Here is a 16287-nt window from a genome sequence, read left to right as displayed (position 1 = left end):
CCAAAATTTTGTAATTTTTCACTTTACCAAGTAATATATTTTATCTTATTTAAAACAAAACAACCTCTAAGGTTTATTGATCACTTGGGTTTATAATATTAATAATCATACGAGTTTATCAATCCTTTGTTTTTATAATATTAATTCCTAGGCTTTATTAACTTCTTGTGTTTGTAATATCGATCCCTTATGCTTATGGATACCTTAGGTTTTTAATATTTTTCCCTTGGGTTCAATAATTGGTTAGGGTTATAATATTAACTTGTTGGGTTTATTAGTTCCTTGGGTTTATAGTATTAATAATCCGTTTGGTTTATTAATACCTTGAGTTTAAAATATTAATTCTTAGGGTTTATTACTCAGTTTGGTTTTTATATTGGTTTGTTGGGTTTATCGTTTCATCGAGTTTATTAAGCACTTGGATTTATTAATCCTTTGTGTTTATAATATTATTTTATTGGGTTTACTATTTCCTTGGGTTTATAATATTAAACAATTGGATTTATTTGTTCTTTAAGTTATAATATTAATAATTCCTTGGTTTGATAATTTAATACCTTGGGTTTATTAATCCTCAATATTAAGGTTCAAATAATAATCCTAAGGTCTAATATTAATCCCTTAGTCTTACAATGCTTATCCCTTCAATTTATTGACCTGTTGGTTTTATAATATTAACAATCCCTAGGGTTTATTGATCTCCTGGGTTTATAATATTTATGGTCATGTGGGTTGATAAATCCTCTTGGCTTAAAATATTAATTCATAAGCTTTATTCATCCCTTTTGTTTTTAATATTGATCCCTTGCAAATTTTTATCCCTTGGGTTTGTAATAATTTTCCCTTGTGGTTATTAATTCCTTGGGTTTATAATATAAAATGTTTAGGTTTTTCATTCTTCAAGTTTTTAATATTAATAATTCCTTGGCTTACCATTTAATCCATTGGTTTTATTAATCCCCTCAGCTTAAAATACCAATTCCTAAGATTTATTAATCGTTTGGGTTTTTAATATTAGCTCGTTGGGTTTACTGATTCCTTGGGTATATTGATCCCTTGCATTTATTAATCATTTGTTTTTATAATATTAATGCCTTGGGTTGGTAATATTAATAATGCCTCGGGTTTATTGATCTCCTATATTTGTAATATTAATAATCCCTTGGTTTTATAAAACCCTAGTATTAAGGGTTAAATATGTGTCCATCTATTTATGATTATGTCATATTAACGATAGATTAATCTAATTTTGAAACCAACCATGGCCAACCATGTTTATTTTAGGGTTTATAATAGTCATGTTAGGGTTTATATGCATTGGGTTTATAATTTTTATCTGTTAGGTTTATTATTCCCTTGGGTTTATAGTATCAATCCTTTCAGTTTTTTTTATCGAAGGGTCCATATTCCTAGGGTTTAACATCATTCAACAATGGTCAACAATAAACAACCATGTTCAAACCTGATCAACCATGGTCCAACATCAAATCGTGACAAGGATTGTCCCAATATGAAATCAACCGTGCTCAACCATGTTTATTTTAGTATTTTTAATATTTATCTAAGGGTTTTTATACATTGGGTTTATAATATTATTCCCTTGGTTTTAATATCATTCGCTTGGGTTCAAAATCCCTTGGGGTTTTAGTATTAATCCCTTCGATTTATCATTCATTTGGTTTTATAATATCAATCCCTTGGAATTATTATTCTCTTAGGTTTATAATATCAATCATGGTCAACCATTGTCAATCATATCGAACCATGATCAACTATGGTTGAATGTCGCCTTGTGACAAGGATTGTCTCACCATGAAAATAAACCATGTTTAGTTTGTCTCAATATGAAAATCAACGATGGTTAAGGATGGTTATTACTACTTATTTTTCTATTTATAATATTTATAGTGGGCTTTAAACAACTTGGATTTATAATATTAATCCATTAGGTTTAAAATATCAATCATTTCAATTTTGAATATTGACCCCTTACATTTTGTGATCCCTTAGGCTTATAATATTTTATGTTGGGTTTATAATATTAAACGTTTGGGTTTATTTGTTCTTTGAGTTTATAATATTAATAATTCCTTTGGTTTATTATTTTACCCCTTGGGTTTATTAATCCATTGACTTTAAAATATTAATTGCTAAGGTTTATTAATCGTTTCAGCTTTTAATATTAGTTTGTTGGGTTTATTTATTCATTGGGTTTATTGATTGTTTGGGTTTATTAATTGTTTTTTTATAATATTAATTCCTTGGGTTTATAAAATTAAAAATGAATTGGGTTTGTTCATCCCTTTAGTTTATTTACTCTTTGGGTTTATAATACTAACAATCTCTAAGGTTTATTGATCGCATGGGTTTATAATATTAATAATCATACAAGTTTATCTATCCTTTTTCTTTAGAATATTAATTCCTAGGCTTTATTAATCTCTTGTGTTTGTAATATCGATCCCTTGTGCTTATCGATACCTTAGGTTTTTAATATTTATCCATTGGTTTCAATAATTCTTTTGGTTTATAATATTAAATGGTTGGTTTTATTAGTTTCTTGGGTTTATAATATTAATAATTCCTACGGATTATTAATCCCTTGAGTTTAAAATATTAATTCTTAAGGTTTATTACTCTCTTCGGTTTTATATTGGTTTGTTGGGTTTATTGATTCCTCTAGTTTATTAATCTCTTATATTTATTAATCCTTTGTGTTTATAATATTATTTTGTTACATTTACTATTTCCGTTTGGTTTACTATTTCCATGGGTTTATAATATTAAGTGCTTAGGTTTATTTGTTCTTTAAGTTTATAATATTAATAATTCCTTGGGTTTATCATTTAATCCCTTGGGTTTATTAATCCACAATATTAAGGTTGAAATAATACTCCTAAGGTTTAATATTAATCTCTTAGGTTTACAATGTTTATCTCTTCAGTTTATTAACATGTTGCGTTTATAATATTAACAATCCTTAGGCTTTACTGATCCCTTGGGTTTATAATATTCATATTCATGTGGGTTTATCAATCCTTTGGGTTTATTAATATTGATCCCTTGCAATTTTTTATCCCTTGGGTTTCTAATATTTTTACCTTGGGTTTATTCATTCCTTGGGTTTATAATATCAAATGCTTGGGTTTTTTCATTCTTCAAGTTTATAATCTTAATAATTATTTTGGTTCATCATTTAATCCCTTTGTTTTATTTATCTCGTGAGCTTAAAATATTAATTCCTTAGTTTTATTAACCATTTTGGTTTTTAATATTACTTCATTGGGCTTATTGATTCCTTGGGTATATTCGTCCCTTGAATTTATTAATTGTTTCATTATATAATACTAATGTCTTGTGTTCGTAATCACTTGGTTTTATAAAACACCAATATTAAGGGTTAAATATTTGTCCAACTATTTATGATTATGTCAATATCACTATAGATTAAACTAATATGGAAATCAACCATGGTCAACCATGTTTTTTTAGGGTTTATAATAGTCATGTTATGGTTTATATGTTTTGGGTTTATAATTTTCATCCCTTAGGTTTATTATTCCCTTGAGTTTACAATATCAATCGTTTCGATTTATTGATCTAAGGGTTCATATTCCTAGGGTTTAATATTATACAACAATGGTCAAAAATAAACAACCATGTTCGACCATGGTCCAACATCACATTGTGACAAGGATTGTCTCAATGAGAAAATCATCCATGCTCAACCAATTTTATTTTAGTATTTTTAATATTTAGCTAAGGTTTTTTATACCTTGGGTTTATAATATTACTCCCTTGGGTTCAATATTATTCCCTTGGGTTCAAAACCCCTTGAGGTTTTATTATTAAATCCTTGGGTTTATTATTCCTTTGGTTTTATAATATCAATCACTTGGGTTTATTATTCTCTTAGGTTTATAATATCAATCATGGCCAATCATTATCAACCATGGTTGAATGTTGCATTGTGACAACGATTGTCTCACCATGAAAATAAACCATGTTTATTTTATTGTTTGTAATATTTATATTAGGGTTACCAATATTTGGTTTATAATATTAGTCCCTTGGCTTTAATATTATTCCCTTCAGTCCATAATCCCTTGGGGTTTTAGTATTAATCCCTGTGGTTTATGTTTCCCTCGGGTTCATAATATCAATCCCTTGGGTTTATTATTAAATTAGGTCTATAATATCAATTATGGTCAACCATAACCAAACATGGTCAACCTTCGTCAATCATGCTCGAATCTCGCATTATGATAAGAATTGTCTCCATTTAAAAGTCAAGGACAATCATGGACAATCATGGTCAACCATGGTCAGCCATAGTTGATGATGGTCAAATATGTTTTATATAATCAAACATGGTACACCATGGTCAATTGTGGTTAAACATGTTTGAATGTTGCATGCTGACAAAAATTGTCTCGATATGAAAGTCAACCATGGTCCAATGTCACATTGTGACAAATATTGTCTGGATATGAAAATTATCCATGGTCCAAGATGGCATTGTGATAAGGATTGTCTCAATATTAAAATCAACCATGATCAACCATGGTCCAACGATGCATTGTGATAAAGACTATCTGGATATGAAAATTAACCATGATCAACCACGGTCCAGCATGGCATTGCAATAAGGATTGTCTCAATATGAAAATCAACCATGGTAAATCAAGTTTATTTTAGTTTTTATAATATTTATCTTAGTGTTTATATACGTTGGGTTCATAATATGAGTCTCATCGGTTTAATGTTATTCTCTTGGGTTCTTAATCCCTTGGGTTTGTTATTCCCTTGGGTTTATAATATCCATCGATTGGGTTTACAAATATTAATCATGGTAACCAATGGTCAATCATATCCAACCACATTCAACCATGGTCAAACCATATGGATATGGAAATCAACCATGCTCAACCATGGTCCAACATTGTGTCTAACAAAGACAGTCTCAGTATGAAAACCAATCATGGTCAACCATGGTTAACCATGGTCCAACGTTGCATTGTGACAAGGATTGTCTCTATATGGAAATCAACCCTTATGATTTTAGTATTAATCCCTTAGGTTTATTGTTCCTTTGGGTTTATAATATCATTCGCTTGGGTTTATTATTCCTCGCTCAACCATGGTTTATTATTATGTCAACCATTGTCCAACATGAAATTATGATCAGGATTATCTCAATATGAAAATCAACTATGGTCAACCATGTTTATTTTAGTGTTTATAATATTTATCTTAGAGTTTATATACATTGGGTTTATAATATTAGTCCCTTGGGTTAAATATTATTCCCTTGGGTTCATAATCCCTTGAGGTTTTGGTATTAATCCCTTCAGTTTATAATATCAACGAATTAGGTTTACAATACTAATCATTTTCAACCATGGTCAATCATTAATAAACATGTTCAACCATGACCAAACAAGGTTGGATATGGAAATCAACCATGGTCTAATGTTGTGTTCTGACAAATATTGTCTCAATATGAGAGTGAATCATGATCAACCTTGGTTAACCATGTTCCAACATTGGATTGTGACAAGAATTGTCTCTATATCGAAATCAACCATGGTCAACCATGTTTATTTTAGAGTTTATAGTATTGATGTTGGGTTTATATCCCTTAGATTTATAATTTTTATCCATTAGGCTTATTATTCCCTTAGGTTTATAATATAAATCCCTTGGATTTATTGATCATATTCAACCATGTTTTATAGAATCAATGGTGATCAACCATGGTTAATCGTGGACAACCATGGTCAATCTTGGGTTTTTAGTATTAATCCCAATGGTTTCTTATTCCTTTGGGTCAAACATGGTGAATCATAGTCAACCATGGTCAAGCATGCTCAAATGTCGCTTTGTGAGAAAGATTGTCTCCATATGAAATTCAACCATGGTCAATCATGGTCAACCATCATCCAGCGTCACATTGTGACAAAGAATTAATTATTATTATGATTATTGAATTAATTAATATTCATATTATTATTATTTACCAATATTTAATTAAATAATATTATTATTGTTTAACAATAATTAACTATTTTACTATTATTTATTCACTCTTTTAGTAAATTATTATTATTATTGTTATTATTATTAATATTATTATTCTTGTTATAACTTATAAAATAAGATAAAATAAAAATATTTATATTTTTTCTAAAAACAATAGTAAGTTTTGTTTATTTATTTCAAATAAAATAAGTAATTATTCATTTACGTGTTATAAAAAATGAGTAATAAATTATTGTTATGGTTATTATTATTTTTATTATATATTTATCAATGGTTTCTGTCATAGATAGAAATAAAGTCTTATAACTGTATCAACAACATTTCCTAAGATAGTTATTGTTAAATAATTATAGTTATTAACAATAATATTGTTAATTAATATTACTAATATTATTATGAATTAATAATAATAATAATAATAATAATAATATATTATTATTATTATTATGATAAATTCTTTTGGATTAATCACATAATAAGTTTTTGGTGGAAGTTTCAAACCATCTAATGTGGTTCATCCTTAGGAAAAATGTGAAAAAATCAGTGAATCAAAATGTTTAAATAGCAAGGATGCATCTGGTTGCAGAGTTAGTCGTTACTAAATAACTGTTAGGAATTGCTCTTAGGAATTAACCATTCAAAATTAGTTGAATAAATGTATTATTATTTTTTTATGTTTTATTTTAGTTTATTAATATTATTAATTAAAATAATATTGAATTCAAATTGGTTAAATTAATTTAATAATAATTAAATATTTGTAAATATATAACTAACAATAACTTTAATATGGTTATCATTAAAAAATGAATAATATTAAAAAATTATATTAAAATATTAGATAACTTTTTAATAGGAAAGTCAAAGAGGATATATATTGGAATATAAAAGTAAAAATAATAAATTATTATTATTATTATATAGTAAAAAAAATTTGAAAAGAGGGCGGGGTAACAAGGCCTCACTAAGGGCTAGTAAAGAATCAAGGATTAAACTTTCTTGTGGCAATTCAATCTCCACTGTTGAATTTCCCTTTATACAGGGGACCACCTTTAAGATTTCTCATATTCTCAAAAAGAACAAATTTTATGCTAACTTCAAACCCCTTAATAGCATTAGAAATTCTCTTACATCCGTTAGAGACCCTGTAAACCCTAAATACATAAAAGGGGTCTACTCTATCCCATGTTCTTGTGGGATTCCCTACATTGGGGAAATTGGTCACTCCATTAACCAGAGAATCCAAGATCATGTAACATATATTAAGCACAATCACTTTGTTGAACATGCAGTGAAATCCAATCTACATGTCTGCATCGATGATTCCCGGGTCATTACCAGGCTTGATCACTTCCATCATAGGAAGCTTCAAAAAGGGACAATGGCTGGAAGTTAAATAGAAGTTGGATCCCCGCCCTCTTTACCTAATTTTTTTAACTATATATATATATATATATATATATATATATATATATATATATATAATAGTTTATTTATTTTTAATTATGTAGTTACACTGGTTGGTTTGAAATGCGTCGACAAATGATATATCTTGTGATTTACACCGAAAAATCTTTCGGAAATTTAATTTGAATTCAATATTATTTAAATTAAAAATTTTAATAAACTAAAATGAAACATAACAAAATAATAATAAAAATTTTAACGGCTAATTCCTAACAATTATAACTAACTCTAAAACCATGTATCCTTGCTATTTAAACATTCTAACTGAGTGAATTTTTCACCCTTTTCCTCCAGATGAACCACATTAGATGGTTCGAAACTCCACCAAAAACTCATGATGTGATTAATCCAAAAGAATTTATGAAAATCGATATATCAACCATATTGGAAAATATAGTTGTATATATAATTCATATAAACTTATGGATGTGTATCAACCACATTGATAAATGTGATTGTACTAATTAAACTCAATGAATTATAATGTACAAATGTAATTTTCTACTGCTTCCCATCTAGTTTTGCAAATAATGTTTGTTTGTGGGAAACGAATAGAATATAACCTAACTGGCCTTTAATGGATAAACGTAGCAATATTTAAAATATAAATTGGTTAGAACGTGGAAATGTAATTTTCTGCCACTTCCAATCTAGTGTTTGGCCAATAATATTTGTGGGTGTGAGACGAATAGAATGCATGATTTTATTGTACTTTTTAAAGCGGGCAGACAAAACAGGTGTGTTATATTTGCGGCGCTGCGGTAGGCACAGTTTGCACGAGCTAAATCAATAGAGTGTTTAGTTTTAACATATTTGTTATACAGATTTTCGATTTGACGAAGCTGGAAACCTTGCGTGTTCAAAAGATATGAAACAAAACTTTCATTACATTATTAAAGCAACTATTTCAATGTTTCGTATAAAACATCCAAAGATGCGCAAAGATTTAATATATTTGTAGGGACGTAATTGGTATAGTGTACAGTCAGTGTCTGGACTTGTGGCTCTGTAAGAGGAACAGTTGGAACTAACTAAATCGATAAAAAACTTATTTATTTATTTTTTAAATGTGACAGTACATCGAAGTTCGACTCGCTGATTGTTAAAACATCTTACCTTAATCTGAGCATTGAAACCATGCGCATTTCCACGATTTCAAACAAACTTACTGTATCGATGCTAAAATTTTCAAACAAAAAGTGCGATTTCAGAGTTTCAGTTCTAGAAATTTCCCAAGGATACAAACTAACCACTTCGCATGCTGTAGCAGGAACATAACCTTTTTATAACACATTCATTGCTTACCACTTATCTAATTCTCTGTCGCTCGGCTGTTGTAAAAGGCATCTCTTCATTCTCTCAATTCGACTGAAGCCACCAACAACAAAAGCTATGAATAGTGTGGCAGAAATCGATCAAGCAAAGCAGACATCCCCTGCAGCTTCAGATGGCAGAGAGAACAGCGGCCCCTCCCTTTCAAAAAATATGGAGACTGTCAAACGGGATAGCTGCCAACTGCCCAATTTAGATATTTCTCTGTTACCCCCGTGGGAGCCGGTGATGCCTTTCCCTTATCAGCATAGAGGCCAACGTGCTTCATCACTACAGCATGACTACCCACCTCCAGCTTCCTCAAATATTAATGTTTTTAAGTATAACCTTTGTTCTTCCTGCCATTATTTCGACAGCTTCTCCAAAGTCTTTGAATCTATGTTTGAATGTTAACAATCTTTATTTGCAATGTTTGCATTGCAGGTCTCCCACGGCGTGTGCCGAGAAGCGAGCTCGTACACAGCTCACAATTTTCTACGCGGGGAAATTGCACGTTTACAATGTCTCCGCAGATAAGGTGTTCCATGATTCTATTGCTTTTTCACGAGACGGACATAATCTATCTATGGTACTTTGAATTCGGGGCGTATCAAATTATTGTTTTAGTATGACTTTTAGATTTTTCCGTGTTAGAATAAGGTGTGAAATCTCTTTGTATACGATATTCTTCGATCATGTTTTCGAGATATCTCATTATATATGTCATTATGGTCGAGAGATTTCCATTGAATTGATTCCAGTCATGACTCGATATATGTGTCATTACACCAGAAAATGCTGCTATGGGCATATGTCATTATGCATGAAGAAATGGCTCACGTAGGGAAATGCCTTCTTCCATTAGCGGTCTCGGGCCTTGAAATATTGGTCGACCATTTCGTCCATCATTCGTTTCTTTTATGGCGGCGCGGCCTTCATTTGAAGGGTCCTTTCCACATGTTAGGCTCGCCCCCTACCATTCCCCTTCCTCCCCCGTTCTCTGGGCCTCATGATTCTGTGAGAAATTGTGCCATTGGCTCTTGCTCTATTTTATATATGTCATTTCGAGCAAGTTTATATATATGGAATTTGTACTCTCAAAAACTCTATGTTGCACGAGTTTTTGGAACTTAAGAATGTTGGGAATTTGGGTACTGAAACGGCTAGAGGTTTCCCCAAATTTTCCAGGAAACGGCTAATTGGGAGCGGCAATATTATATAATAAAAAAATAATATATATAATCAAAAAATATAATCAAAAAGACTGCTGCCATAGCAAAAAGATATATATGTTGACATATGTTACCAAAAATAAGTGTTGACATATGTCTCCTACGTTACCAAAAAGATATAATATTTACCAATACGGTGAACCTTTACTAAAATTACATTAATATAAGTTATATAAGTTACAGAGGTAAGAAAAAGAATTTGCAGATATTTCTTTAAAAAATTTAGTGATCCATAACAAATTTAAAGGCACTTTTTTACTAGTGTAGTGTAGATACCAATTTTAAGTTTGAAGCCATGTCTTATTATTTTCTTTTGAACTAATAATTATGCTGTATACATATTTGAGTAAAATGTTGAATCGTACATGTAAATGTTTAAGCCATGAGCTCTAAGCCTAAATTTTTAAATGCGGCATTCCCAAACAACTCAAATATATAAAAAACAAAAACAAAAATAAAAATAAAATATGCTTGATTTGTTTTTTCACTGAACTTATGAAAACGAAACAAGTAAACAAGTAGTTTATTGCTGAAGGGCAGCGCTCCAACTCTCAACACACTTAGCTCTCTCAACACACTCAGCTCTCCGCTCTCAACACACTTAGCTCTCCGCTGTCAACGCCAAACAACAACTAAAGCTCTCAGTGAAAAGAGGTGTAGCAACCAGCATTTATGGAAAAACTGAAGGGTTTTTTTTGGCGCCAAAAACATTCCCGCCCATTCATATCCACAGAAACTGGTGGAAAGACGAATAGTGCATCGTCTATTAATAACAACTGCGTATTTCCCTTTCTGATCATACAGTGTGTAACAGTGCGTCTTTCTCTGCCCAGGTCTTTTTCTTTGGGGTTTACAGTATTTTTGACTTACCATATTGTTAGTAATCCAGTATACAATTTCATGGGTGAATTCAATTCCTAAATTCTGCAATTTCGTGCGTGAATTTAAAGTGAAAATTACTAAATTACTAAATTCAAGTAGCCAATTTTCATATAACGTTGGCAGTTTCCACCGAAACCATATAGGAATGTTTGGTTCGAAACTAGCTGTCATAGCTAAAAGACCGCTACCAATTCCAATTTCCACATGGGTTCACATGGGAATGTTGGAGCGTTGCAAATTTAAGTCTAACGAGTTCCCGAAACCGTCCAAAGTTTCTTTTACCGTTCCCACAGAAAACAGAACGTTCCTTTGTAGCTCCAAAGTTTCAAGGAGCGTGGGAACCACCGGAACGAGTTTTCCAGCTCTCAGGAACGGTTCCGTGCAACATAGCAAAAACTCCTAAGGCACTTAGAGTGTTTATGGCTACCTATTAAATTTGTGATTTCAATAAATTCCTATCAAATTTTATAGTAATTAAAGAGCAAAAACCCACCTAAAAAAATTCCAAAAAAATAACATTAAAAACAACTAAATTTATAAATATTTTACATATTTTTACGAAGATAAAGAGTTATTGAGATATCAGTGTGTTGTGAGAGGGCTGCAGGCGAAGGCTATAATGGCGTTGGCTAGCAGAAGTAGTGGCTCCCCAGGTAGTGGCCGTACTCCCTCATCCTTTGCATCTACGCCTTTAACGCTGCTCAACTCTGCGGCTCGGCAGATGGACTTAACTCCAATCGCTCCCTCCCTATCGCCAGTGGCCATCCTCAGCCACACCCATTCATCTCAGACGCTAAAAGCAGGTAAGAAGATGCGTGACGATTCACGAAGTATTCATGATTGCTAATCTAATTTCGTTAGGAGTGATTGATATACCAAAAAAAAAAAAATGGAAGATATATAACGTCTAATTTCAACTGATGTTGCAGAGGCACTTCCAATGGCGCAAAAAAATTCTATTCTGAGCTTCAGAGGGAAGAGGAATGAAAGAATCCACGAAAAGTTCCGTTACGCCCGCCCTGCTCAATAGTATAGTTACTGTCCCCCATATTGCAAACATCTCAAACTTAAATGGTAACTTGCAATTTTTTTTTATGTACGAAGGCAAGACGTGTTAGGATGAACATTCTCCGCAATGAATGAATGGATTTGTATACATATATCGCATTTAATGCAAATGTATTTTAACTTCTTAATGTATTTAAAAGTATTTAGTTTGTCCCTGAAGGCGACGGTACTATAGCAATCCGCTTATTATTAATTTTGTTATTTTTGTATACCCTGGTTTCTAATATTTATTATCAAGTTTAATTTTGTATATTAGGTTTTAATTTTAATTATTTATATTAATTGAGGATGATGGTGGTGGTTAATGTCCACTGAGACAAAACTTTGGTCTATCAGACCTAAAGAAACAAATTATTAAGTTTGATTTAAGATTTTATTCTTATGTTCGAAAAGCTTGGAGATAAACCTCTGGAGCTCACTGTAATTTTGACAACGTAAAAGGCTAGGAAGGTCAGTATTGCAACAAAGATTTTGAAACTGAGATCTAGTGTGGTTGTATGTGGGGCACTCTAAGAGGAAGTGATTTTCATCCTCGATGAGATCTAATGTGTGGTTGTATGTGGGGCACTCTAAAAGGAAGTTATTTTCATCCTCGAGGTTTGTTTTCTCACAGAGATGGCAGAACCTTTACATCCATGGTGTTTTAGGAACTGCCCAACTACTCGTTTCACTATAGAGCTCATGAGAATTCTTTCTAATCTTGACTATATTAATTATTGAAATTAACTTTTTCCTTGATATTATTAGTCAATAAATTTCAAAAACTAATAAAACAATTTTTTCTTATTTTCTAAACTTTTTGTTAAATTTTTATTTGGAAGACATGTGACCTTTAACCAAAACTAAATTTATTCTTTTTGGCGAGGAGATTTAGCACCGAATTTACGATAAAAAATATTTTGTTTCTTACTTTCATGGTCTTTAATAACTTCCAAACTTTCTTTATTTTCTTTGCTTTCTAACTTTCAAGTACATCATTGGTTCCTCTTAATCAAAAAAATTACTAGCTTTGTGATCATTTATACTATTTTGTTTATAAGTATGGTTTATTTTAAAATAAAGTTTTGTAATTTTTAATTTTAAGGAAATAAAAACATATATAACTTTCAAGTACATCATTGGTTCCTCTTAATCAAAAAAATTACTAGCTTTGTGATCATTTATACTATTTTGTTTATAAGTATGGTTTATTTTAAAATAAAGTTTTGTAATTTTTAATTTTAAGGAAATAAAAACATATATATCGGTGAGATTTAATAATAAAAAATTATTTATATTTGTTTATTGGTGTAGAATGGATAATAAAGGGTGTTTTATTAAGGTATTCTTTTGTAAAAATTTAGTTTTTCAAAATTTTATGAGAAAAATGTAATATGCACTTACATTACTTAACAAATAAACAAAAAATTAAAAAATATAACATTTTTTTAAATATATACAATTTAAAAAATAAATAATTTTTAATTTCAAAACTTGTGACCTTTACCCAATCATATTATTATTAATTTTAAAAATTATATAAATAAAATAATCAATAAATTAAATTTCACGCAATCTCCAGCAAATATATATATGACATGACACTACTAGTTAAAATTTCTTTAGACATAGTTAAGGTTCCATGTTCCTTTTCCCTTGTCAGATTGCTATATCACCTTGAAGGGGCTTTATGCCATAGACACATTATCTTATCTTCATCAAACGATTTCTATAACACTACAATTGGAAACGAGGAAGGAGCTATAACATGCAGCCATCAAACCTATGGTGACATGCATGGTAATGAAATCCTCATCTATTGGATTATATAGAACTTATCTCCTAATGGTTCTACATGCATCTATATCTCATGCCTTATTACCATATGCATGCATAAACTATATAAAAGCTATCAAATCAGTTAACCACATGCATAGTAAACACACATAATGCAATCTAGCCTCGTTGAGTATCTGTGCGATAGATAGTCCGACCATGATAGACTATTCTGTTACTTACATTATACCCTAATGATCTACAAGCATCTACCACTATTTTCCATGATAACTAAAGGCTTTATATAACATTAAAGGTTCCTTCACTAACATAATAAAGATCGTCATTATATTCATTTGATATACTATTCATTCACAGCCATAAGAATGAAACCCATCACATGAATATAGATAACATCATACTAACACATAAGCCGAGGCGGGGCAGCATATCCAACACTGAATCAAATAAAATAATCACATGAAGCGTAAAAGACCGACATATAAAATATTACATGCATGTGAATCCATCTTAAACAATCACCCGAAGGGAGGAGCACCACCACCTAACCATGAATCACCTTTGTTTCAGTTAACCACATGCATAGTAATGTTCCATCAATTCCATAATAAGATAACTTCTAAGCAATATACATAATGCAATCTAGCCTCGTTCAGTATCTGTGCGGTAGATAATCCAACCATCATAGATTGTTTTGTTACTTACATTATACCATAATGATCTGCAAGCATCTACCACTATTATCCATGATAACTAGAGGCTTTATATAACATTAAAGGTTCGTTCACTAACATAATAAAGATCACCATTAGATTCGTTTGATATCCTAGTCATTCACAGCCATAAGAATGAAACCCATCACATGAATATAGATAGCATCATACTAACACATAATCCAAGGCGGGGCAACATACCCAACACTGAATCAAATAAAATAGTCACATGAAGGGTAAAAGACCGACATACAAAACATTCCATGCATGTGAATCTGTCTTAAACAATCACCAGGAGGGAGGAGCACTACCACCTAACCACGAATCACCTTTGCTTCCCCTCGAGCCGAAGTTCTTCCCAAGGATCAACTATCCTCAATTAATCAATGCACTGGGTATTTAATACCCTCTTTCGTGATTTAGTTTCCATTAGTGGCATCCCACTTTTATGGATTTTTGCATTTGCCTAGGTCTTTTTAGGAAAATCTTGTCTTTATACCCCAAAAGGATTTTCCTCATAAAAGTTTTCCTTTATTTCATGCAAAGCTTTTATGTCAGAAGGATCTTTATCAACAATCCATCTGATGGATCTCCAATCCACCCAAGCTTATTCAGAATCACATCTAGAATCTTTATCATGATAGATTCATCTCTATCCCATTCCTCAATGGAATTTTGCAAGAATCTCCTCTCTCTTGGTGCTCCACCCTCCAAGTGATTTATTTTATTAATTTATTTAGTAACACATTTTCTTTTCATATTACATACTACACCTAGCTTTCCTCGGCTTAGGTTTAGAATAGTTTAACCCAGAAAGAGGGTATCACACCTAGATACCATTAGCTTAGGCTTAGAATAATTTAGCACATAAGGGATGGGTGTTACATACTCCCCCACTTAAATTTTACATCATCCTCGGTGTATTACTGTATCATGTCCTCATTGACAGGTAGCTCATTTCTGAATCAAAGACTCTCATGGCTCTACCATCTGATACAATTTTTCCGATGTACATCGGTCACAAGGAGTGCTCCTCTTCCATAACTACATTGGTCACCAAGAGTGCTCCTCTTCCATAGCTACATTGATCACAAAGAGTGCTCCTCTTCCATTGCTAAATCAGTCTCAAGGAGTGTTCTCCTTCCATGGCTCCCTATAACATTCTTTTCAAACCATTTGTGAGAATTTATAGATGCATAATTTTAACTACGATACATATCATTATCTGTTACTTAATATTACTAAAGGGACTATTGCTCATTTTTCATTTTATCTTAAGAATGCATGTTCATTTTTGGCATTCTTTCAAGCCTTTGCATTCTTTGTTGAACACCTGCTTCTTGCAGTTTCTCTACATACAACACATCTATTAGCATATTTTCCACATCAATATGCCTGCAATGTCATAACATATTAGTTTACATAACAATATATATATTCATCATATATATTCTTCATAATCGTATGTATGCCAAACTTAACCATGGTTACTTATCCTTGAAACTCTTCGTACTTTTCTTCTTCTGTGCAACCACCCAGTCGATTGTCCTACCAAACATCTACCCAATGTCTTCATGCATACCTACACACAATGTGTATTATACACAACAATATACATATCATATTTCAAACATGTAACATATGTATTCATACGAGTATCGTATGTACTATTGTACATAGTACCATCTGTGCTACAACCAATCATACCATTCCCATTGTATCATCTGCATGAGAAAAATTTTGTCCACATATTTTTCTACCATGTTAGTATCATGCCAAACATTCGGTTATCTTTT

The 16287-nt window shown here is 31.3% G+C and overlaps 1 protein-coding gene across 1 annotated transcript; it reads left to right on the top strand.

Moving 5' to 3' along the window:
- Positions 1-8901: 8901 nt before the first annotated feature.
- LOC149226884 (uncharacterized) lies at positions 8902-11964 on the top strand. The gene is made up of 4 exons (XM_089380338.1): positions 8902-9161; positions 9265-9358; positions 11542-11737; positions 11864-11964. Exons 1-4 carry the CDS (start codon positions 8902-8904, stop codon positions 11962-11964), a joined length of 651 nt encoding a protein of 216 aa, XP_089236464.1.
- The last annotated feature ends 4323 nt before the right edge of the window (positions 11965-16287 follow it).

The sequence above is a fragment of the Pinus tabuliformis genome, chromosome J (genome assembly GCF_031772625.1).
Source record: "Pinus tabuliformis cultivar Carrire ecotype Pingquan chromosome J, CPIR1, whole genome shotgun sequence".
Taxonomy (NCBI): Eukaryota; Viridiplantae; Streptophyta; class Pinopsida; order Pinales; family Pinaceae; genus Pinus; species Pinus tabuliformis.
This window is presented reverse-complemented; position numbering and strand designations above follow the sequence as displayed.

What these genes read in the sequence shown, in the direction of transcription:
- LOC149226884 (XM_089380338.1), top strand. Translation starts at nt 8,902, where the DNA reads ATGAATAGTGTGGCAGAAATCGATCAAGCAAAGCAGACATCCCCTGCA. An exon ending in TCAAATATTAATGTTTTTAA is followed by an intron (nt 9,162 to 9,264) that starts GTATAACCTTTG and finishes TTTGCATTGCAG; the next exon opens with GTCTCCCACGGCGTGTGCCG. An exon ending in ATCTCAGACGCTAAAAGCAG is followed by an intron (nt 11,738 to 11,863) that starts GTAAGAAGATGC and finishes CTGATGTTGCAG; the next exon opens with AGGCACTTCCAATGGCGCAA.